Consider the following 24,094-nt stretch of genomic DNA (forward strand, 5'->3'; position numbering starts at 1 on the left):
TCAGGGCTAAGCCAATTCCCTCTTGCGCCCTTAGAGTGCCCTCTGTAAAAATCAAGAAAACTACCGGGTCACCCTCACCACCAGATGAAAACCACCAGGTAATTCTGTTTCTGCCTTGTTCTCTGCTTCTTTGTCCACTATGATGTGAAGAGCTTCTAACACACAATACCGCTGGCATAAGCTGATTTGTTCCGCCATGCCTTCCCTGCCATGGTGAACTGAAACCCTTTAAAACCATGACCCCAAATCAAATGTTCTTGCTTTGTGTTGTTTCTCTCAGGTGCTGTGGTCATGGCAACATCAAAGTAGCCAATATGGAAATCAAAGTTTTATGGGTGAGGGGTGATTAGTCATATTTAGAGTTCTTTCCTTACATAGAGTCTCTTTCTTCCAAGTTCCCATAGTACCTTTCCAGCCATGGGGGAAAAAATCAGGCCCTTAAGAACTGCAGGGAGCTCTGTCCAGTAAGTTGGGCAACCGGCTCTCCCACTGGTTCACATCCCAGAAGGTTCCTCTGCATTTCTAAGTCACAGCCACCTCAGGGTCTTCCTCACTCTTGCACACACGCACACACACACACACACACACACACACACACACACACACACGCCTTCACCTGCCACATGACCACAGTTTCTGCAGGGGATATGTGGTTAACCACAATGGTGTCTCTGCTTTCCTTTCTCAAGCTGATTAGACCAAAAAGAGGAACCAACAGACCACCCCAGCCCTCCTAGGAAGGGAGGGCAGTCTAGCTGTGTCACCAGAAAGAACGACAGTTACTCCAACTTGGGAGTGTCCCTTCCCAAAGCTGGAAGCAGCTGAAGATCCATCTTGTGGAAGGACACTCTTACTCACCTTCAAATGTTGCCATGGAAAACCCTGCTGATTCTACACAGGCCTAGAATCAACAGGATGATTTCTCCTGCTCTAGGGAGAAAAGGAAGAACAGGCCACACCCAGATCCCACCTGGAAGCTAAGGTAGACTGGACCTGAATTTTATATTTCCTTTCCAAATTGCTCCTGTACCCTGATCCCTTCTACTCTTGACACAAAACAGCTCTCGGTTTCCTTTACAGCAAAGATGGGTAGGTGTGACAATGAGTTCTACATCAACCCGGCAGGCTATGTTACCAGGGAGCGAATCAAACACAGTCTAGGCAATGCTATAAAGGCACATTACAGATATGAATGACACCTACAATCAGTGACTTTGTAAGACGGAAAAGACCTTCAATCACGTGGCTGGGCCTCCTCTAGTCTGTTGAAGGATTCAGGAACAAATGTTGACATGTTCTGGGAAATAACAGGCCCTGCCTCCAGAACAGAGAGCATTACCCTGTCTGAGTTTGCAACCCATTGGCTGGCCATACATTCCCCACACATGACAACCTGCAGTCCTGGGAAGCCTGCAGAACTTCATATAAGCTCCTTAACAGATAGGGCATATGCGGCTTTCTTGGGTGTCCTGACCCCATAAACAGTCAAGGATCCTACCACCACCTCAGGGGAGAAGGGGGCTCCCATACCACAGGAAAAGCATGCCAACCCAGACTATAACCTACAGGGTGAAGGCCGTATAAACACAAACAGGTGACCATGTTGAGAAACAGCCAGGGAAGAAGTGGCAGTTCCTTAAAATTAGCTGGTGTAGGCATGATAGAATAGACAATCAGCCCAAACTGAGGCACATTTTCCAAGTAACTGACCAGCCCTCCTTTGACACAGCTGAAGCCATGAATAATACAAACGGAGGAACTGCCCTAGGCTAGGGGGATAAGGAGATGTAAGGCCTATTGCACTGTGCATCCTCTGACTGGATTACAGGATGGCCATGGGAATTCTGGTTGAACAGAGCTGAACCTTCAGCTCTGTCTATTCGATAGTAATATCAGATCAGCAGAACTTCTGTTTTGACAACTGCGGTGTGGTTGGGTATGATTTAACATGGCACTGTGCAAGATGCAGGGGAATTCTGAAATCACCTGAAAAGTTAAAAGTTAAAAAAAAAAAAGTAGGTGGGGAGGGGGCAGGAAGAGATGGCTCAGTCAGTATGCAAGCACAAGGACTTCATTTCAATCCCCAGAGCGCATGTAAAATGTCCCCAGTAATAGCATGCACTTGTGATCCTAGCTGTGGAAGACAGAGATGGAAGGATCCCTAGGACAAGCTACCTGGCAGTCTAACCTCATTGGTGAGCTCCAGGCCAGTGAGTAATACTATCTCAAAGGATGAGATTTGTGAAGGTGACACTAGAGGTTGTCCTGTGGCCAATACATACACTTGCACACACCCGTGAACATTCATGGGCACACAAACAATAATTTTTTAAACAACTAGACCCAGACTAGGGTAATAACAACCAGAGGACAAGAAAGAATCAAGCCTTTAGCAAAAAATAAATCAACCCAGCAAGTGTTCCCCAAAAGCCCCCAAGGCACCTCAAAGGAGAGGGCAAATGTACACGCTGCCTGGGGAGTAAAGCAAGCACACCTGGCCTAGAGATCAGGTGCCACAGGTATTTCTGCTCTGGGATCCCCAGACGGGACAAATCAGCGTCCTGTGTACAGCCACCATAGTCACAAATCCCTGGCCACAGAACACCGCGCATTGCAGAATAGACTCCGCACCTCACTGACTTCATCCACACTGAGATCCTTGCCAGAAGACAAGCCCAGTCCATCAATGAGAACCAAATCACTGCAGAAATGGCCCAAGGCCACTCCTTTGTCAGCAGAGGCAGGAAATAAACCAGCTTTGATGCTCAGCCCCCAGACCATCAAATAAGAGGCCAACTGCCTCCAATCCAGCCTTCCTCTCCATGACACGCAGCGGCTGAGAACTCACCACCGCATAAGACCCAGTGCCATCTTTACTGGGAGGCCAGCGAGCCTTAGTCAGGCAGAAAATAAAGACAGTCTGAAGCTTCTATCCCCAGACTCCACTTATAGCAAAGGGATGCTAATAACCACTGGCATTTACCTAAATCTTCTAAGCATTTTTATATGAATCCATTCATTTGATTCTCCTCAGAACTCATGAGAATGACCCTTCACGGACAAAGAATTCAAATCTTGAAGAGGCCACATATCCCAGCTAGTAAAAGCAGACTCAGGGTCAGCTCAGAGTCTACCAAGGCTCTCCTCAATCCTGCATTCATATCCAGGCACCTCATGCCAATCTCACTGGCCACTGTTAACTTCCCAGCCCACTTCCTCCTCTGTCCCAGTGGGCACTTTCACTTGCATTACCAAGTAGTCCTGAGGATTGGATTCTGTGGATCCCATGGGTTCAAGGACACAGGATCTCTGCAACTGTGCCTGGTGGTGAAATCCAAGCACAGGAAGAGGCTTTTGGCTGCCACTTCCATCATTCATGACCCAGGAGTGACCTGCCCCCTGCTGTGCCCCACAGAACCTGGCTTGAACCCAGACACCCCTGGGCACCCTCGCTTGGGTGCCCAGGGCCAGGGCCAGTGGGAACAGGCCAGGGTGTTAATCTGTGACTCGCTCTGTGCCCAAGGCATACACACCCCTCTCCTCCTAGTGGCCCCCCACGAACATCCACCCACCTGCCCACTGCAGGGGACAACTAGCCAAGTCATACATCAGCCAGACACCAACACCCCCTGGGAGTCCTCAGCAGCTCGGAACAAAAAGGAAGACCAATGAAGGAAGGAGCTGGCCTGGCAGCAGGTGGCTGTGTCATTCTGTGAAGTACCCTAACTTGCTACTGCAGATCTCCTGGGGCCTTGAGCCCTATGTTATTATGGGGACACTTTGTCAGAATATTAGATTAAGAGTCATTGATTGAGCAAGGGCCTGTATCATATACCAGGATTGTTACCTGCAGGCTGTCTAATCCTCACACCATCCTAGCAAGGTCAGCATGACAGTGAGATCAGTGTCACCACGTGGATTGAAGCTGGAGCCTCGTGAGTGCCAAGCAAGCACCGACTTTATCATTAGGATACATTCCACATCTTTTTTTCCTTCTCTTTCCTTTTCTTTTTGAGGACGTCTTGAATAAGGTGACCTCGAACTCATCCTGTAGCCAAGGCTGGCTTTAAAACTTTCAGTATCCTGCCTCAGCCTCCTGACTAGCTGTGGCTATATGTGATTACAGGCCCAAACTACCAGGACTGGCTCTGTACGTGTGCATGTCCATGTGTATATGCGTGCATGCACGCGTGTGTGCGTGTGTGTGTGGGTGTGTGTGTGTGTGTACATGCACAAACACATGCAAACACATATGGAGGCCAGAAGAAACTTGCAAGAATAAGTTCTTTCCTTCTACCAAGTGGGTTCCAAGCTTGATGATAAGCACCTTTACCTGCTGAGCCGCGTCACCATTCCTTTGTGACCACTTTTATACCAATGAGGAAACCAGATTTCAGAGATTATGTGCCAACAGAACACTTCTCGTGTAAATGGCAGAGACAGGACGCATCAGTGCCCAAGGCCAGGGGTTGTAGACAGTAATACGGACCCTCCTTCCAGACAACACGGTCTGCTGAATGAGGTGGAAGGAAGCTAGCCAGGGGCTGCTGAGGCTCAGTGGAAGGGAGCACTGGATCAAAACATGGAGTCTAGCCCCAGATGGTTCAGGCTGCCCAATCGACAGGGAAAGCCACTAAGCACTGATGCCAAACACCAGGATCTGCTCTGTCTCAAAAACGGAACAAAATCAAAATACAAAAAAAGTAGAATGCATCTCACTTCATTCTGAGGCCAGTTTCGCCTTGTTACTCCAACCAAACAAAGACATTGTAAATAATAATAATAATAATAAACCTAGCCCAATCTCTCATAAATATAGATGTAAAATCCTTATCCAAACACTGGCAGAACTCATCCAATGACACGTAAGAGTTATATACCACTGCCAAAGGAGATTTATCTCAGAAAGACAAGGCTGTTCCAGTATTTGAAAATCAATACTGGAAATACTTAACAATAGGCTTTATGAAGCAGAAGTTGTCTTCCTTGGTTGCTTTTTCAGCTTAAGTCGAAACGGTGTCTCTTACTGAGCCTAGACCTTCCTGATTGGCTAGCCTGGCTGGCCCAGGAGCTGTAAAGATCCATAGGTCTCTACGTCGCCAGCATTGGGGTTAGACAGACATACCACCACCATGCCCAGCTTTTCTTGAGTGCTGACAATCTGAACTCCAGGGCCCCATGTTCAAGCACATTACTGACTGAGCTATCTCACACGCCTCCTAGTTTGGTTTTCAGAGAACTTATAATCCTCCTGCCTCCAACTCCTGGGTTCTAGGAGGGCTCAGGAGGTTTGACAGGTGTGTGTACACCTTGATAGCTAAACAGTTCTGCTTGCCCAAGCACTCTGACCTTCTTCCCCAACCTCCTGTTCCCAGTGCCTACTGAGATTGTCATTGAAATCCTGTCCCTCTATAAAAATCAGATCACCCAGTCTGCACCCTTTCTGGGTTTGGCTTCTCTCACCCAGCACCAAGTCTCTGGGTCTCATCCATGCCCCTCTGTATAAGACTAGCCCATGCCTTTGTTTGCTAGCCTACTTGCTTGCTTGTTTGCATTATTTGTTTGTCTGCTTGTTTTGAAATAGGGCATCCTAGACTGGCCTCAAACTTACTATGTAAATGACGTATGCTTGAACGCCTGATCCTTCTGCCTCCACCCTCACACTGCTGAGATCACAGGTATGCACCACTATGCTTGGTTTACGAGGTGCAGGGGATAGAGCCCAGGGCTTAGACAAGCACTCTCTCTACTAAGCCACATTCCAAACCCAAGTCCATGACTCTTTAAGGCCCGGGAGTATGACTCTGAAGACTGCATCACCATTTGTTTACCCATTGTTCACTAGTGCAAAATATTTGAGTTTTCCCGGTTTGGGTCTTTCATGACTTTAGCACCTGTACACTCATGATCATGCGGAAATGCTTTTTGTTTCCCTCTGGCAAACACCTCAGAGCGAAACTGCTAAAAGCCATACCAAACTTGGCTAAAAATAGCCCTGCCACAGTTGGCCACTTGTTAAGAATCCCAGTGCCCACACGCACCATGCAGAGCGTGGCCCAGGTGTCTGTGTTAAAGTGTCCGGGTGACTCCAACACCCGTACAAGATCTCAAGCCATGGTATCTATGTTCTTTGGGTGTCACAAGTTGGCCAGCAGCCAAAGCCACACTGCAGTGGCATGTTCAATGACCTAGCTCTTCTGTGATGACAGAGAGAGAGGAGAGGAGATAGCATTTGTGCAGACGTCTAGTCTTGACATCATCATCTCAGCAAGCCGGGCAGGGCTCTCATACTCCCTCCACCTTTCATGAGGTAAGAGACCATAGGAATAACAAACTAAAGTGAATCAATATTCACTCCTAACTTCCTGAGCACTATGTTTTGAACTTGGCACTCTAGTTGGGTTACCATTCTCAATATCTGTAAGACCCCCCACAGTATAGGTAGCATTATAATCACCATGTTACAGAGGAGGAAGTGGATTCAGAGAAGTTCAGTAACTTGTCAAAGGTCACACAGTATTACTAAACAGCTGGGATTGAAACACAATAGTCTATCACCAAGGCCAAAGAGCTTAAACACGCTACCAGGCTTAGAGCCACTGAATGAGCCAAGATCCCTCTCCCACTTGGCTCTTCTTGGTGGCTGGAGAATAGGTTCCTCCTAGAGAAGGCTATGACCATGTTAATGAGAGTCTAGCATCGAAGGTGATGCTGCAGTAAAAGGTGGGTTCCTCACAGTATTACCTTTTCCTTTGGAATTTAAACATGAAACTGAAGCCCCTTGGATACTGGGAAGGAGAATAAGTCATGGGTGTAATCTTTTCCCCTCTTGGGCCTTTGTTGAGCACAGGAGTCAACCTCAGGGAAGCAGGCAGGTGAGAAATCTCAGTCACCCAGTGCTGATACAGCCAGGCCCCTGCTCCTTCCACGTAACTCCCATCTGACCTGAAGGGGACTAGGAGTACTCTCAGGGAGGAGCCATGACCTGATCTGGAACTACAGAGTGGGAAGCCTCTGCTCACAAGTCCATCTGGGGACCAGGGAGCCTGGGCTCAATATTCTGTAACTCCCTGCAGAACCTCTGCAACTCTGTAACTCTCCACTCTAAAACTATACTTAAAATAACAACACACAAATGCAACAGAGTTTGTAATATGAGAAAGCAGGAAGGGGCAAAGAGAACCAGAGAGAGAAAATCAAAAGCAGAGTGAGATGCAGGGCTGGAGAGATGGGTCCGTGGATAAGAACACTAGCTGCTTTTCTACTGGACCTGTGTTCAAGTCCCGGTGTAGCTCAAACCGGCTCTAATTCCAGTTTCAGGAGTTCCAACTCTCCCTCTCCTGGCCTCCAGGCAGCTGGCAGGCCAGTAGTGCACAGACATACGGGCAGGCAAAACACTATACACATAAAATAAAAATAAAATTTAAAAAAAGAGTGGGAAACAAATGCTGGTCATTCATTTAAAATCCTCAACAGCAGAGAAAAATGGGGTGCAGGTAAGAACTCCGAGATGTACAAGAATGGGGGCCTATGGGAGAAGAAGCATGTACAAGAATTGGAGAGGAGGTTTGCTGGATGCACACTGAGACTGTAGTCCCTTCTCTCCCACACCACACAAGTTCTTTCACTTGTCTTTGGTCCCCTCTCACCTAGTCAACCAGATGCCAGGAGCTCCCCTGGCCACCCTTGCTAGGTTTCAATGGTGGCTATGTAAAACAGGGGTTACTGTGAACCCCACCCGCTGCCCAGGCTGTGAAGAAGAATGGGGGTATCTTACATGCTGGAAAGTCCTGTGTAGATGCAGGTGAGGAAACACGACACTGTAGCATCAGAGAGTACTTTGTTACTCAAGCAGCCTCCCTGAATCGATGAGCTTGGCCCTTTCCTCTGGGGCGGCTGTGGCCTGCTGCTGATAATGGTTTGAATCTCAGTATCCCCCACAGGCTCACGTTGTCTACACTGGATCCCCAGTTGATGGAGTGATTCTGAAGCTGGGTAACCTTTAGGGAGTTGGAACCTGAGGCATGGTGAAGGCGATGCCTGCTCCTGGTTCCCACCATAAGAAGTCACTACCTCCTGCACCCTTTGCCATGCCCTCCCCAGCATGGCGGAAAATAAAATCTCTCGGAAACCGTGAGACAAAATATACCTTCCATAGCTTCTGTTGGGTATTTCGTCATGGCCACAGAAGTAACTAGCCTGGCCTTCGCATGGCTCCGCTGTAAAGATTCCATGCATTCCACCTACTGTCACAACACAAGCCCACACAGGACCCTCCAGCTCACAGGGCTGCCCTTGGTCCCGAGGAGAGTGCACAGGGGACAGCATGAGACTTCTAAGGCCGAGATGGATAAGACATGGTGTTCCTGCCTCCATGTTCTTGAATCGCTTCCAGGAGGCCAGCATCACATGAGAAGGTCCAAGCACCCTTAGCAAGAGACCACGAAGCCGTAGAGAGGCCTTTACCAACAGCCAGCTCCAGTGGCAGCCGCAAAAGAGAACCATGTCAAAGAGGTCCCTCAAACCCCATCAGGCCTTCCAAAGATTGCTGGTAGGCCTGGGGGAGTACAGGCTTATCATCTTCCTACTGTATAAGCTGTGACAGGACTATGGTTAAGTTTAAGGCCAGCCTGGGCTACAGCAGAGTTCAAGGTCTGCCTAAGCAACTCTCTCTCAAAGAAAGGTAACAAAAGGCTAGGGATGTGGCTCAGCTCCTTGGTAACATGCTTGCCTGGCATGGTTAAGGCCCTGAGTTCAGTCTCTAAAATGAGTAGTACTGGTGGAGACCATGTTGACTACCATGCCATGCCTGGTTAGAGCTGGCCAGCCAAGCCCATCTCCGACTCCACACATCAGCGTAAGTGTGCGACACAAACAGCTATTGTTGCTTCGATCTTCTAAATTTAGAAAGTTTTGCTATATTATATTGCTGTGTATCCATATCCTCAACTCCACCCAAGCATGGGTTCCTACTACAAGAACATCCTAGAAGAAATGAATAAAGAACAAGCAAGAAAACTCCCCCCCACCACCAATGGACAGAAGGGTGAAAACTGAAAAAAAAAAAAAAAAAAAAAAAAGACAGAAAACAAAGGAAAATCCCCACAGTGCTTTCAAGGAACCTTCTCCCACACTTCCTCTACACAGTAACTGAAGCCACATGTCCCCAGTCACTCCGGCCAAAGACCTATGAGTCAGCCGTTCTCTCTCACACCCAGCATCCCACCCACCAGCAAGGCTGTGGACCTCGAAATGCACCCCAAACGGGCCCCTTCCTCACCACCACCCCATGATCCTGAGTGCCACAGCAGCATCCAAGCCACTGGGTAGCCTTGGGCGGTTGCCACTAGCAGCTTCTAGGCCCCTCCTTGCCCCGGTGCAGCCCAGACAGCCCAGGCCTGTAGCTAGTGCTCTAAACTCTCCAGCTTGGATGTGGCCTTCCTTCAAACTCACCTCGCCTCGGGGACCACTGCATTTGCTCTTCCCCCTCCCCCACAGCACCAGGGACATCTTCTGGGCCCCAGCTCACATAACACCTCCTCCAAGAAGTCATGCCGGACTAATCCTGCCTAACCCTCTTATCTGCTGCCTTAGAGCCGTGTCCTGTACATGGAGAGGTGCTGGCCAGTTGCAGGACACGGAGGAGCGAACCGCCAAACTGATCTAGCTACAAACTCACAGCACAGAACGCGGCTTCCCAGCCAGAGGAAGAGGCAGGGCTGAAGTGGGAGCTGTGGTTTGGGGAGAGTCTTGCCAGCTGCATGGAACACACCCACCAGGAGATCCCACTTCCCATAGAGGAAAATTCTATGAAAAGCTCCATCTGTGTGGAGGTGCCCTGCCTGACCTCTCCCTTTCTGGTTGGCCTCCTTGGCTGGGCAATGCAGGATTGCTGTAGCCTGGGGTACCTACACTGCCAGCACAGGTGAGAACTGTCAGGCAGGCTGCCACCCCTAAAAGCCATCGGTATCCCTCTGAAACAAGGGACCACTGTCTGTCACATCTTTCTGAGCCACCTATTCCCCACAAGTAACTTTTCCCTGATAGTGAATTAATCATCTAATCCTCTTCACATGTTTCCTGCTGCTAGTGTGAGATGGAAAGCAAAAGAGAAACACAGATCAGGAAGGACAGGGCCAGGGCCAGTGGACAGGGAAGGACAACCAAGGGGCCACAAAAGGCTATGACGGAGGAACCACGCCCACACTGTTTGGTGCCTCAGTGTCTCCAACTGTAAAACAACACAATCTTCTGACCTGTGGGACTGCAAGATTAAAATATGATAGTGTGTGCGCTGGATGTATTTTCTAAAGCTTAGGCCCATAGAGCACAAATATTCAATTTTACTGAGCAACACTGATACAGGAAAGGGGTGAAAGGAAGGAGATGAGAGGAGCAAGCAATTTGGAAGTTCCTGGGGTTAAAGATATAGAACTCTGCTCCAGATAAGCTGAAGGAAGAGGACAATAGAGGGAGGAAAGGGGAACACACACCACACACCCCCAAAGATAAAGCTGACCTAGCCAGATAAGACAGATAGCCCCTATTCCTACTGCAAGCCACAGGGCCTTTGCAACCCAGAGTTTACAGTCAGGGAAAAGCACCTCTTCTAGGGAATACTTGCAGCATCTTCCAGATCTCACAGGAGGGCAGACCCCCTCCCAGACCTGACATCCTATCAACAGCCCCTACTCCTCCCAATCAGTCCCTGTTCCTCAATACCGGGTTTTTGTTTGTTTTGTTTTGTTTTTGAGCACTCATCGTGCATTAGCACTTAGCTGAACACTCACAGGCCTTAAGTCACTTAACACTCAACAATACTTTTGGGAGGTGGGCTTCTCATCTCCATATCCTAACATCACCCAGCTAACGGGGAAAAAACAAAGCGGGAGTGGGGGCGGGGGTGGGGGAGGGAGGGTGTTAGGCACCCCAGCACCAAGCTCTGGCTTCCTTCTCACCTGGGCTCCTGCCAGCGCATCAGGTTTACATGGCAATGGCAGGTGAACCAGCAAGGAAGGGACAGCCTGGAGCCGCTGGGAGAGAGAGGGAGAGTTCTACCAGGTCTTGAACCAGCAACGGAGCTGAGCCACCTGCCAGCGGTTTCCTTCCTGACTCATGACACCCCTACCTCCCCACACCCCATTATTCCACAAAGCTGACCTACCACCCTCTGCCCAGACCTAAAAGGACGTCTCAACAATCACGGACCAGCAAATCACTCCTATCTTCTTCTTCTTGCCTCAGTTTCCCTCTCCTGAATGACCCACCACTGAAGAAAAGAAGCACCCGACACCCCACGAAGAATGGGTAGCACCCTGTCAAACGACTCCACGGCCCCGCCCCCACTCTCTGTCAAGCAGCGGACAAGGCAACACCAGGCTGCATGAGTAGGGCCGCACAGGACGGCGGCGCATGGCAGGACCAGGACCCCCAGCGAGCGCCTCCCCGGCCTTGGCCTTCACCTTGACCAGCGCTCAAGCACTTTGCATAAACAAAGAGCAGAGATCCCTCCCCGACCCGGCCCGCCCCTACCCCGCCCGGCTGCCCCTTACCTTGGCCTGGCATTTCCGATGACAGGAGAAGCTGCAGACTGTGGGAGCGAGACAGAAAGAAAGTTTTAGCCGCGAGGTATGAAATGGAAACTCAGGCGCAATCTCCTCCCACCCCGGCCCTCCACGCCCGGCAGGGGGAGGGGGGACAAGAAAAGGGGAGGAGGGACTGTGGGGAGGAAGAACGGGGAGCCCGAGCCCGGGTGCATACCCCAAGGGCGTCCGCTGGAGTCCCGCCAGGCCGAGGTGGTGGGGACCCAGGCCCAGTGCCAGCGGCACTGAGGAGCGAGGGGGCCTCTCTCCTCACACCCGACAGCAGGCGGGTCTGTCACACGTGCACTCCCCTAGGCCAGAGGCCCGGGCACACCCGCGGGCACACTCACAGCACTTGGGACCTCCCTCCCCCCACACCCACACCCACCATGCTGGGAGCCTCACACACACACTCATGCTGCAGAGACCCTGGGATCTGTGGCACAAGACATGTGCGCGCACACAACAAAGTTCCTGCTTGCATGTGAGTACGTGTATACACACACACTTGGAGAACCTGCTCTCCCTCCCACCACCAGAAGCTGGAATCAAATTTCCTATCAGGTTCCAGAAGCCAGGAATGTCCCCTGTTCTGCTGCCCCACCCCCAGGGCACTTGGCACTCCTAGGAGGTTCCAGGAGCCCTTCCCAGGATTAGCTGAGGGCCTCTGACCTGGGTTCTGAGTCAGTTTGGGTCTCCTGGTCCTTAGGTCTGCCGGGGTAGGAGAGCCAGGCCACAGGGAAACAGGCAAGGGCACACCCTAAATCAATTCCTAGCTGCCCCTGCTACTCGTCTGCCCTCCCTCACCCCTATCAGCTTCAGCCATCAGCTCTTAGCAGAGTCCTGCCTTAGGGACAGAGGTTCGGAAGCCTCTCCAAAGTCACACAGGCTCTGGAGCTCCCCACACCCAGCCAGGCCGGCAAGGTGGAGCCTTCGATGTCACCTTGGTCATTGGCACCCTGTCCTGGCCCAGCTCAGGCCCTGTGACTCAACATGGACTGAACAGGGCTGTCCTGACCCTGGCAGCCCACAGAGTAGCTCAGGGCCATGCATGGCCTTTAGCCACATACGCCCCGCTGTGTCATCCCCATAGAGCTAAACTTCGCCTTTTTCTGATTCCCTGAGTCTATTCCCATCCTAGGTGACAACACCCCCCCACACACACACACACACACCAGCACCCTCCCCACATCACCCTCACGCCTTCCTTGGGACAAGGACCTTAGGACTGAGAAAACCTGTTTGATCAGCCTGAGCCTGGGAGCCCCCTTCCCCTCTGGCCATAGACTACACATGGGTTTCTGCACCCCACCCCACCCCTGTCCCTGGTACACAGTAAGGGTTTCTTTCTTTTTTTTTTTTTTAAGATTGATTTATTTATTGTATATACAATGTTCTGTCTGCATGTGTACCTGCTCACCAGAAGAGGGCACCAGATTTCATTACAGATGGTTATGAGCTAACATGTGGTTGCTGGGAATTGAACTCGGGATCTCTGGAAGAGCAGACAGTGCTCTTAACCTCTGAACCATCGCTCCAGCACCCAGTAATAAGCATCCACTGAGTTGGACCTAGCTGAAAATCTCCCCATGACTCCTTACCCTCCCATCATTTAATTATCTCCCACGCTCAGCCTTTCCCTGCACTATGACCCCCCGCCACCTCATATTCAACTAACAGGATCTTGAGTCCACTAGGGACTTGGACACTAGGGACATAGTCAGGGGACCAGCGTTCTCTTCCTCCAGTGTCTTCCACATTTCTGACATTCTCAGGATGCAACAAGCTCTCCCCTCCCTAGGGACCTTTGTACATGCTGTTCTGGCAGCCTGGAACTCTCCCTCTCTCTCATCCTTGGCCCTTTGTGAGTCCAATCTTTCTTAGCTGGTGGAATCCACTCAAGGCTGTCTCCTCACAAAGGCCCTTCTGGGTTGCCCATGGTCTAGCGGACCTCTTTAGTCTTTCTCATACCGGAGTTGTCTCCTTACCTGACCAGTTCACAATCTGAAACCACTCTAGGTAGTTTATGGCTGAGCTATCTGTCTGCATCAAACTCCTGAGCTCAGGGAGTTTGCCCATCTCACTCAACCTGTATCATTTGTAGCTAGGACAATGCCTGCTTCAGGTGGACCATACAATGTCTTTGTACAAATCAAACAAGGCCCAGGCAGACCTGCCTGTCGTCTAGAACCAAGAATGTCTTGGTGAGCACAGCCTGGGATGGTTCCAGCACTCACTTTGGTAGGTGTCCTTAGCAGTACCCTGCTGTAGGGCCATAGGAGTTTCTCAGTAGACAGACACTCAGCAAGTGGCCTCAGGTAGAGACCTACAGGCAATTAATTGCAAATGGCAGCCCAGCACTCCCTGAATATGACTGTCCCTATTCCACCTCAGAGGCAGAAGCTCAGCACACAGGGCCGGATCCCCAAGTATGATACTCCATTTCAGAGCACCTGTTCCCAGTCCCATTGAATCCTTCCTCCTCCAGGGGAGCCTCCTTCACATTCTTGACCACCAGTCTCTGGTCTTCTCCAGGGACAGTAGTCCTGTTCTCTAAATCTACTCTCTCCTTCTGTCACTCAGAGCTTGACCAGAACATGTTGCTGTCCTCTCCAAGACCAAGAAAACATTCAGGATGGTACAGAAAGGAAGTGAGGCAGCCAACTCCAAGGAGGATTCATGCCCTACACACACATACACACACACACACACACACACACACACACACACTATACCCATAGGTCTGGCTTGGGAAATCTTTTTTTATTAATTATATTTTGTATATCAGTATCTTATCCAAATATATTTCTGTGTATCATGTATATGGAGCATGTAGAGGCAAGAAGAGGGAGTCAGATCCCCTGGAACTGGAGTTAGAAATAGTTGGGAGCTCTTACGTGGGTGCTGAGAATTGAACATAGGTTCTCTGAAAAAGCAACCAGGGCTCTTAACTGCTGAACCATCTCCCCAGCCCTGGTTTGGGTAATCCTGACTCTCCACCCACCTCCACCCACCCACCCACCCCCGGGATCGTGCCCAGCTTGTATTTTAAACGCTTAGTCATCAGCACAAGGTGCTTACAGGGAAAGACTGGAGCTGTGAGAGCTGGGCCTCAAGCTGGTTAATTTCCATTGACAACTTAATTTGATTTTGAAGTGCCAGAGGTCATTCAAGCACACCTCTTGGGTAGCTGGGGAAACCAGTTACCCTGCCTTGAGAATACTCTACAGCCAGCTCCTCACCACAGACCCCACTAGGCCCAGCTGCCATCCTAACTCACTGTTTAGGGACCCCAAACTAGGAGCATCCCACACTATCATTCCTGCCCCACATGCTGTGGGGGAACCCCTCTTAAACCGTTAGGTTTGGCAGCCATATTCACACAGCAGTAGATAAACAGTATAGAAACCAAAGCACTGGGTTCCTCAGAATGTACAAAGCAAGGCCAGCACTGGCTGACGATGGGATGGAAATCATAGGTCCTTTGTGGGCCTTACTGCTTCCACCCCTTTCCATTCATCTCTAACTCCTTCCCTCTGATCATCATGTTCCAGAAAATAATTCCAAAGAGGCTGAGGAACCCCAGCCTTCTTCCTCAGGTCCCCCCATGCGCCAGTTCCCTAGGCTGGCTCTCACCGCCTGCCTTACTCCCATCAATGTGCAGGCCATAGCCAAGTACACAGAGATTACACCATAATCCTACTCAGAACCAACTCCTCTCCACAGCCTCATCTAGCTTCTAAGCCCCAGTCAGTACCCCCAAAGGGTCTGTTCCTGCCTACCAACCTCGCCAAATGGACCTTTGAATCTGTAAGGAACAGGTCTGGAATGGTGAACTCACATGCCTCCTTCAAGGCCTAGTTCAAAAGGTCCTTCCCTGGATAATCATTCATTCAGAGATGGTCCACCTCCTTCCCTTACAGAATCACTACACGTACACAGCCACACCTACACCCATCACACACACACACACACACACACACACACACACACACACACCTGCTTCACTGCACCAAAAGGAGGGGTTCTATTCAATTGCAGCCTTGTGTACACCACTAACATAGAGAGGCCCAGTAAACGTGTGCAAACTTCCAACTAAGACTGTCCCCAGCCAAAGCCCTTAGGACAGGGCTAGTATTTGGGAGCACACAGAGTAGGCACAGTGGGTGGGGTGTACTGTGCCTTTTCCTATTTGTAAATGCTTGTGATACCATTTAATTAATAATTTAGACACAGTAAGAACATAATGACCATAGAACATAGCAATACACAGTTACAAAAACCATCTCAAACTAGAATTGTTTCTGGAACTTTTACTCGTATTTTTGGACCAAAGCTTGCCACAGGGAACTGAAACCATGGAAAGCAATGCAGTGAATAAACAGGACTCCTGTGTGTTCAGACACTGTGGTCAACAGCATCTTTATCACCTTGGTCTTAGTTATTATAAGGAATGCCTGAGTTCCTGTCCTAACCACTTTCATTTTGCTATGTGACCGTTGAGCAAATAACTATTCTCTCTGGTCACAGACTCTTGCTCTTTCTTACAGGCAGCCTGCAAGATCCACAGGCCTGCATCCTCATAATTCGATGGCTCAATGTTTTGTTTTGTTTTTAAGACAGGATTTCTTTGTGTAGCTCTAGCTGTCCTGGAACTCACTCTGTACACCAGGCTGGCCTTGAACTCAGAGACCTGTCTGCCTCTGTCTCCTGAGTGCTGAGATTAAAGGTGTACCACCACCCCTGCTTGATGGCTCAGTGTTTACAAAGGCCACAGAGCTTTCCTTAGAATGCACCAGCTGTCACCAGAGTCTCCCCACCCCCGTACCCAGGGTGACATACTCATGCCTCTGCCTTACTCCTGGGCTTAGGAGACCAAATCACATGGGCCCCAGCCCTGTCCAGCTCTGACAGTCTGTATTGTCCATGCTGGTCTGTCCCCACGCTGATTTGAACGTGTCCCTGCTGGATTCTTATGCTAGAACCCAAGTCTGTTGTGCTGAGAGGCCCATGCCCTCCACCCTCCCACCACACAGCGTTGTCCCCTCCTGGCCCCTCTGGGGCATAGAGCAACTGGAAGCTCAAGTAGAGGCAAGGTGGCCCCTTCCCTGGACATCAGTTCGACTAGCACCTTCCTCTTGGACCTGTGCTCTGGGAATGTGGGAACAAGTATCTGCTGTTTGTAACTGACAGCCTGAGCAATTCTCTACCATGGCACAGACAGACACTACCAGACCTCTCTCTCCAAGGAAGGGGAGCTCTCATTCCAGCCCTAGAAACACGGCCCGGAGGTTGGCAGGAATACAGCCTCCTGGGATATAATTCTCCATTCTCCTTTTGAGCACTGGGATGTAGAGAAGACCGGGCAGAGGAAAACCCACCCTGTCTCCAGTCTTCAGATTTCCCTCAGACTCCCGAGAACAGCAGACACCTGGTCAACGGAGGCCTCCCAGGTGCTTGGAGGGCACCAAAGCCATAGATCTAACCATAGTCCCGTTCTGTGTCAGCTTCCTGAGGTGAAGCACTGGAGACTACCCATTGACATGAAGCTCCAGGAAACACCGCCTCACCTAGCCTGGCCAGCACGGCCCTAAAAGAGCAGAGCCCCTGTAGTGAAAGCTTTTGGTCACTTCTGTGTGGGGAGCTGTACCCCAACCCCTCCTGTGGCCTCTGTCTCAGCTGGGCTGTAGGACTATGGGCTGGGGTGGCTTCCTGCCTTGGGAACACAGGAAACCACATTGTTGGGATCTAAATGGCCTTTTCCTCTAGGACTTGGGTTGGAAAATGCACACACAGCCACAGTGTGCACCTGACCTGGCCCTAGGCCTTGGCTCTTCCCCAAGCACCAGGTCACCCATCTGTTCACTGAGCTATCAGTGGGCCCTGCTCGCAGCTCGGGCCTGGAGGTATGCAGAGGCCACAGTAAACAGATGTTTGGTCAAAAAATTGTTCTAAGTGTTTTCTACAAGGGTAGTTTTTTAAAATGAGATTGACATTTAAATTAGAACGAGCTCTAAGCAGATCATGCTACCCTCTGAGGTGTGGGTGAGCCTCATTCAGTTAACTGAACCCTGAAAAAGAAATTACTGGTCTCCCCCTGCAAGAGGAACTCTGCCAGCAACCTGTGCCCAAGCTTGACCTGCCCCTTGTCCCCAAGTCTTCATTCTAATGCTCTCAGCAAACTAAAACTTGCCAAATCCCCACCATCACATGAGCCGGTTTGTAAAAAGCAATTCCTGTGTATCCATCTATACACCTACCTATTTACCTATCTCTACATCCTTCCATTTATTGATCCATCCGTATATTCAATACATACTTGCAATCCATCCTTCCATCCATCTATTCATCCATTCATCCATTGTTCTATGGATCTATAGGCCACTCAGTTTACACATCTATCCATTGTTCTATCCATCCATAGATCCATCAATCCACCCACCCATCCATTCATCCTTCTGTCACCCAGAGATCTAGCCTTCCTTCTACCTCTAGCTGCACACATCATGCTGTCCCTGCTTCTCTAGGAATGACAACTTGTATTTGGGGCAGTGTGCCTCTCAGGGTACAAGAAAAGGCCTCCCCTGTTTGTTCCTCTGAGTTTTGTGTTTGTTTGTTTGTTTGTTTGTATTGTTTTGTAAAAACAAACAACCACAGGAGCAACAAAAACCACCAAAACCTCTCCGTAGCCAAGGCTGGCCTCAGACTCAAAATCTTCTACTCAGCCTCTAGGTATGAGAATTACAGGGGGAGGCCACCACACTGGACCCCAAAGCCTTGGGTTTTTTTTGTTGTTTGTTTGTCTTGAGACAGATCACACTCTAACCCAGCTGACTCCAACTCATGATACTCCTCCTGCCTCAGCCTCTTGAGTATTTAGATCACAGGCAGGAACCCACCATACTCTGCTCCCAGGAATTGTCAAATTCTAATTTTTATAGTCAGACTACCCATGCAAGTTTGCTCTTGTATGGAGTCCTAGAGATACTGGAGAGACGGATAGCATGGATACATGTGGCCTCTGACCTGAACCATCGGCCCAGGGTCTCTTTAATTCCCACTGTAATCTGACAGGAAACATTTGCTATTCATCCAGGTTTTGTTGCTGTTGTTGTTTGGCTGGGAATTTTTTGTTTGTTTGTTTGGTTGGTTGGTTGGTTGGTTTGGTTTTTGGTTTTTGGTTTTTTGAGACAGGGTTTCTCTCTGTAGGCCTGGCTATCCTGGAACTCACTCTGTAGACCAGGCTAGCTTCCAACTCTGAGATTCGCCTGCCTCTGCCCCCCGAGTGCTGGGTTTAAAGGTGTGCACCACCAGTGCCTGGCTGATTGTCCAGTTTTTAGAAGGAAAAAATGAAGCAATGTCACCGGCAAGGCTCAAGAATGGGGTTTGAATCCAGGACACCTGAGCCAAATGTGAGACTGTCCCTTATTTCTGCCAATTCAAAATATTTAATTTTTACAGAAAGGGTTGATAATGTAGAAGAGGACAATGCTGCAGAGCCCTGGCCCTTGGTTTCCCTTGGATTTCGCCTCTTGCCTTCATCTCCAGAAACCATACAGTTCCTTTGTAACACTGTTTAAAGCCTCTGGCCAAATCCAAGCCCTTCACAAAAACAACTAGGCCTAGAAAGGTAAGGCATCTCCCCCAAGTCACATAGCCAGACAGTGGCAAGCAGGATATTTTCGTCCTTCAGCAGGCTGCCTTTGTTAGCTCTAAGATGTCCTCCTATGCAGAAGGGAAGCTCAGACCCCGGTGATGTCACAGGGCAGAGATCCCTGGAACAACGTGTCCTCATATCCAGCCAAGGAGGGCACCTGAGTTGGCTTTTCTCACTGAGGGATGGCTGTCTCCACAGGTGTGTGCTACTCTGAGGAGGCCACCTGTGGCTGCTCCCTGCTTCGGGGCTTACCGGAAGACAAGAGACATGAAGAGACCTAAGCCTTGATTCCAGACCAAGCCTACATGGTAGCCTCTGGGCTCCCAAGGGGGCTGTGTAGTCTAGTGAGCAGATCTGACTCTATTCATACTCCTCCTAAGGAATATTCATGGGACACCTTTAGAACACTTTCTCGAAGGTCCTGTGAGAAACTCACTGTTTAGACTAAGGAACTCCTACACATAACCTCAAGACCCACCTTGTACACTCCATCCCTGCTGAAGGAAGACTAACCAGGATGTGTTTGCTGTACCGGGCAGTCTTTCCCACACTTCAGTGCCAGCCCCATGCCTGGGTTCCATCAACACACTTAACTGTGAGTCTTCCCACACATTGGGTAGCTCTTGGTGTCTGTACGTCCACTATGACTAGTCCTGAAGATGGCTCAGCTTATGAGCATCAGAAGGACCCACAGGTACACAGAGAGTGAAGCAGCAGCCTACACAGGATGAGCTGGCTGACCTTCCCAGCCTTCCCAAAGGGAATCGTCCAAACACTCCCTCAGCTCCTTCATTGAGCGTCCTTGGTCCAGTCTCCTGGTGTATAGATGAGGAAACTGAGGCTCAAGCTGTGGAGTCACCTGTTCAGGGTCACATGGGACATCCAGTAACACTATTCCTCAGCGCCTTGTCCATTATTTTGTGTTTTAGGATTCCACTGAAAGTTCTCTGAGCCCCTCCTGCCCCCTTCAGCTGCACAAGTGCAAACTGCGGGGGGGGGGTGGAGATGGGAAGGGGACAGCGAGACTAGAGAGCTAGGCAATGGGGAAGCAAGTGACAGTGCATCTCTTTACAACCAGAGTTTCCTTGTGCCAGTAGAAAAGCCCTGTGGAGACTGAGTTCCAGACCTTGACAGTTCACACAGCAGCCACCCATGGCTTCCAGCCACTGGTCCAGATTCACACTGTGTTGAAGCAGAGGCTCAAAGACTAAAAGGACCCAGAAAACACTGCAAGCTTAGATTATACTCTAAGAGAATAAAGAATAAAAGTTCACCATGTGTGGGGAGTAAAGCAAGCCTTGAGCGAATGTGCACCATTGACATGGCTAGAGCCATGTCAAGGACATCAAAGCCTCAGATGCACAGGAAACTGGCAAAGCCTTTCATACCTCCTGCTGCCGTGAGGCTCAGAGGCATGGCAAAACCTTCCTGTGGCCTGAGTGAGAATGGTGACAGTGTGTGCAGAAACCATCCACTGGAGCTTTCTCTCCCATCCCCCAGATGTTCCCAGCCTGGAGACTGCTCCTACAAGGATTAGCTATGCTCGCCTCCTCATTCAGATGTATACACTAAGCCTGCCCACTGTTCAACTGGCTAACGAACACACTAAGCTTCCAGACTATGGCAGTTTCTCCATCAGAGAGCCAAGCCCATTGGATCCCAGCTATTTCTGTCTCTCTGTATCTGTCTTTTCTTCATTCCCTCACTGGCCCAGTCAAATCCCAGAAGCCATACAAGAATTTGGTAACCATGCCCCTCTGCTAGGGAGTGAATCGTATCTGGTGACCCTGGATGGGTGGGTCAATGGATGGATGGATGGGTGGGCAGATTGGGTAGATAGATGGACAGAGAATAGAATGGATGAGCAGATGAATAAGATGGATGGAAGACAATGTGGACAGGCAAATAAAATGTTCTGTTCACCTCATGTCACCACAATCTCTTGGTCCTACAGCAGACTTGGTCCATTCCTACTTCTCCCACTGCTGGCCCAGCTCAGGCGACCCTAGCCCTTCTACTTAGGTTTCCATGTGGCCAAGCCCAGAATGATCCTTCCTCCACCTTTCTGGGCTGTTCCCTAGGTCCTCTGTGGCCTGGTCCTGACATCTCACAGAGTGTCTGGAATGGAGTCCAGGCTTTCCTCTGGCCCCATGGTCTCCTCTGTCTCCGGGAGGTTTAGGGTGAAATGGGGGGCACCTATGTGCATGAGAGTCAGTTGCCCTGTCAGCCAAAATCCTTGAACCAAGTCATCAGGGAGGCTAGACATAGATATTTGAAAGCCAAAGTGTGACCCATGGATTCCAAGGATTCCCTCTCTCCCTGCTCCTGGTGCTGCCTCTCAGGTGAGGGGAACACTCTAAAAGGAAGAAAGCAGAGGGCAGGGGGAGACAGAAACAAATTTATATGGCCTGAAGGTCTAGGGCATGATGGGGGGCTGTTACATAACCAAATGCAAAGTCTAAACCCTCTCCCCAGATCACCTGAGAGTCCCTGCTAAATCTCTTGTAGAAGGGTGACCCCATGCGGCTAATTTGAGTATTTCAAACATTCCTCTTGCCTAGATTAAGGCAAGGTGGAATATGGACCTTAATGTTCTACCTTTGCTCATTCAGGCCTTTCCTGGATATAGACACACACACACACGCACACACACACACACACCACAGATCTCTAGCCAAACATTCCTAACTCATTCCCAGCTGCTTTCCCTTGAGCCCTCCAGAGTTCAGATCCTGAAAGTGCCACTCTAATTCAGCCAGCCAGCAAGACATACAGTCATCACCAGCCTGCTTCCTCATCTAGAAAGAGGTAGAAGACCAGCATCTTGCAGATGCTATGAGTACTGGATGAGACCATGCGTGAGGGTGCTTGGTCCTCAGGAAGTGCCTTAGCAATTGTTCTGGGCTCTAGTGTGCCTTGCCTGGCCCTTTGACATGTAGGGAGGAACACAGGCAGAGGGGGTGGGCAAGAAGAAAGAGCTCAGCCTGTAGAAGAATGTTAATTCATAACATGGCTCCTCTGACAAGATATCACATCCAAAGATCTTCTAGGTCTGTGTGATCCAGCTGGAATACAAACATGCTTTTAATCCCAGGGGACAGAGGCAAGCAAATATCTGAGTTCAAGGTCAGCCTGGTATAGATCAAGTTCCCGGTAAATAAAAGCTTAGGTCCAGGCATGGTGGCACATGCCTATAATCCTAACACTTAGAAGCCAGGGCCATACAGATCTCTGAGTTCTGTTCAGTCAGTTGCATTGAGCCAGTGAGTTGAGAGGCAGTGCAGTGGAGCTGAGTTTGTGGCAGTTCAGTTTGTGGAATTCAGAGGCAGTTTTCACAGGTAGAGTTTTACAGAGAGAGATTGAAGAAAGAACAAGCTAGACAAAGGAAAAGACAGAATGAGACAGAGAATGAGAAGGAGCCATAGGATTAGAACAGATTGCTAGGGTTAGTTTGAGGCCAAGCAGAATAATTCAGTGAGAAACTGAGAGTAGCCGGATTGATTCAAGTCAACTTGGAGAGGAGTTTTAAGCCAGAACAGCTTAGTTGAAACAGCCAGCAAGAGTTCAGAAAGAGCAAGAAAGGGTGAGCTTATTCAGCAGTAACTCTCTACCATTATCATTCTAGGCCTAGATTAGATCGTATGAAGGCTAGAGGCTTCCAGACCTGGGCCTAGGTTAGCAGATGGAGGCAGTAAGCCTCCAAGATTACAATTACTTCAGACGAATAAAGGATACTTTGACATTAGCCCCTGGGCGTGGGGCAGGACAGGACGAGGGCTGAGCTCTGCAAGCCAGAGTTTGGGGGTAACCGGAAGCATACTCTTCAGACCTAGGGAAGCTACTGGAGACTGGATTGGAGAGGTAGCTGAGTGGGTAGGAGCCATAGTGAGAAGTCCAGAGACTCAGCCACATGGGGCTCCTGGTGGTAAACAGGATGTAGGGCTGAGTAAGTGGGGGATGAAGCTGTCAGTCACAGGTGCCGACTGCCCTTCAGGACCTGTGATAAGACAGACTTCTCAGGACATAGAGACCCTTCAAAAGCAGGTGACAATAGTGACTGGAAAGGCCCAGTTAGCCCACCATGATTTGGGTCTGCTGAAAGTCAACCCAAACCACCCAGAAGGGAGGACAATGGCTTGGCTTATTTGCCCTGCTGCTGCCAGGCACATGCCATCCATGCACCAACCACACACTCTCCATATTCCGACTACACATTTCCTTCCACACGCCTTCCACATAGCAAACACGCACTTTTCCCGTACCTCCCACATTCCCACCACGAACCTTCCACATACTTTTCCAAATCTAGTTATACACCTTTCGCACACCAACATACCTTTCTTGGGGGTGGGTTTGTGTTTGTTTGTTTTTCAAGACAGGGTTTCTCTGTGTGGCCCTGGCTGTCCTGGAACTCACTCTGTAGACCAGGCTGGCCTCGAACTCAGGGAATATCGAGGGATCTGCCTTCCTCTGCCTCCTGTATGCTGGGATTAAAGGCGTATGCTGCCGCCACCCAGCACCATCATACCTTTTAAACACATGATCTCCGTCCGAGGCCTCTGCATGACTTTCTCCCACCTACCGCAAACCTTCCACAAGGCTCTTTCACCCCAGCTGTCTGCCATCCACACACCACCACCAGATGCTACCTGCTTGCCACCCACATGTGAGGTCTGTGCCTTCATACGCTCTCAACCATTATCATGCCAACTGCCACCTGCCACACGTCATCACACACTCCGTGTGCTCGGCATCTAGGTGTTCGATGTCGTCCAACAGATGAGAGATGGACACACGTGCCCAGCAGAGAACCCCCACCTACCCTAGGCCAGACCAGTCCAACAACGTGCCCCGG

At 50.0% G+C, this 24,094-nt stretch overlaps 1 protein-coding gene across 5 annotated transcripts in view; it reads right to left on the reverse strand.

The window, feature by feature from the left end:
• Positions 1–24,094, reverse strand: part of Tns1 (tensin 1) — a 207,111-nt gene that overhangs the window by 140,370 nt on the left and 42,647 nt on the right. For all 5 annotated transcript variants that reach the window (XM_021664289.2, XM_060368608.1, XM_060368603.1 and 2 more), the window contains exon 3: positions 11,553–11,590. In XM_021664289.2, the coding sequence (XP_021519964.1) occupies positions 11,553–11,590 (38 nt within the window). The remainder of the gene's footprint in view (positions 1–11,552; positions 11,591–24,094) is intronic.

The sequence above is a fragment of the Meriones unguiculatus genome, chromosome 15 (genome assembly GCF_030254825.1).
Source record: "Meriones unguiculatus strain TT.TT164.6M chromosome 15, Bangor_MerUng_6.1, whole genome shotgun sequence".
NCBI lineage: Eukaryota > Metazoa > Chordata > Mammalia > Rodentia > Muridae > Meriones > Meriones unguiculatus.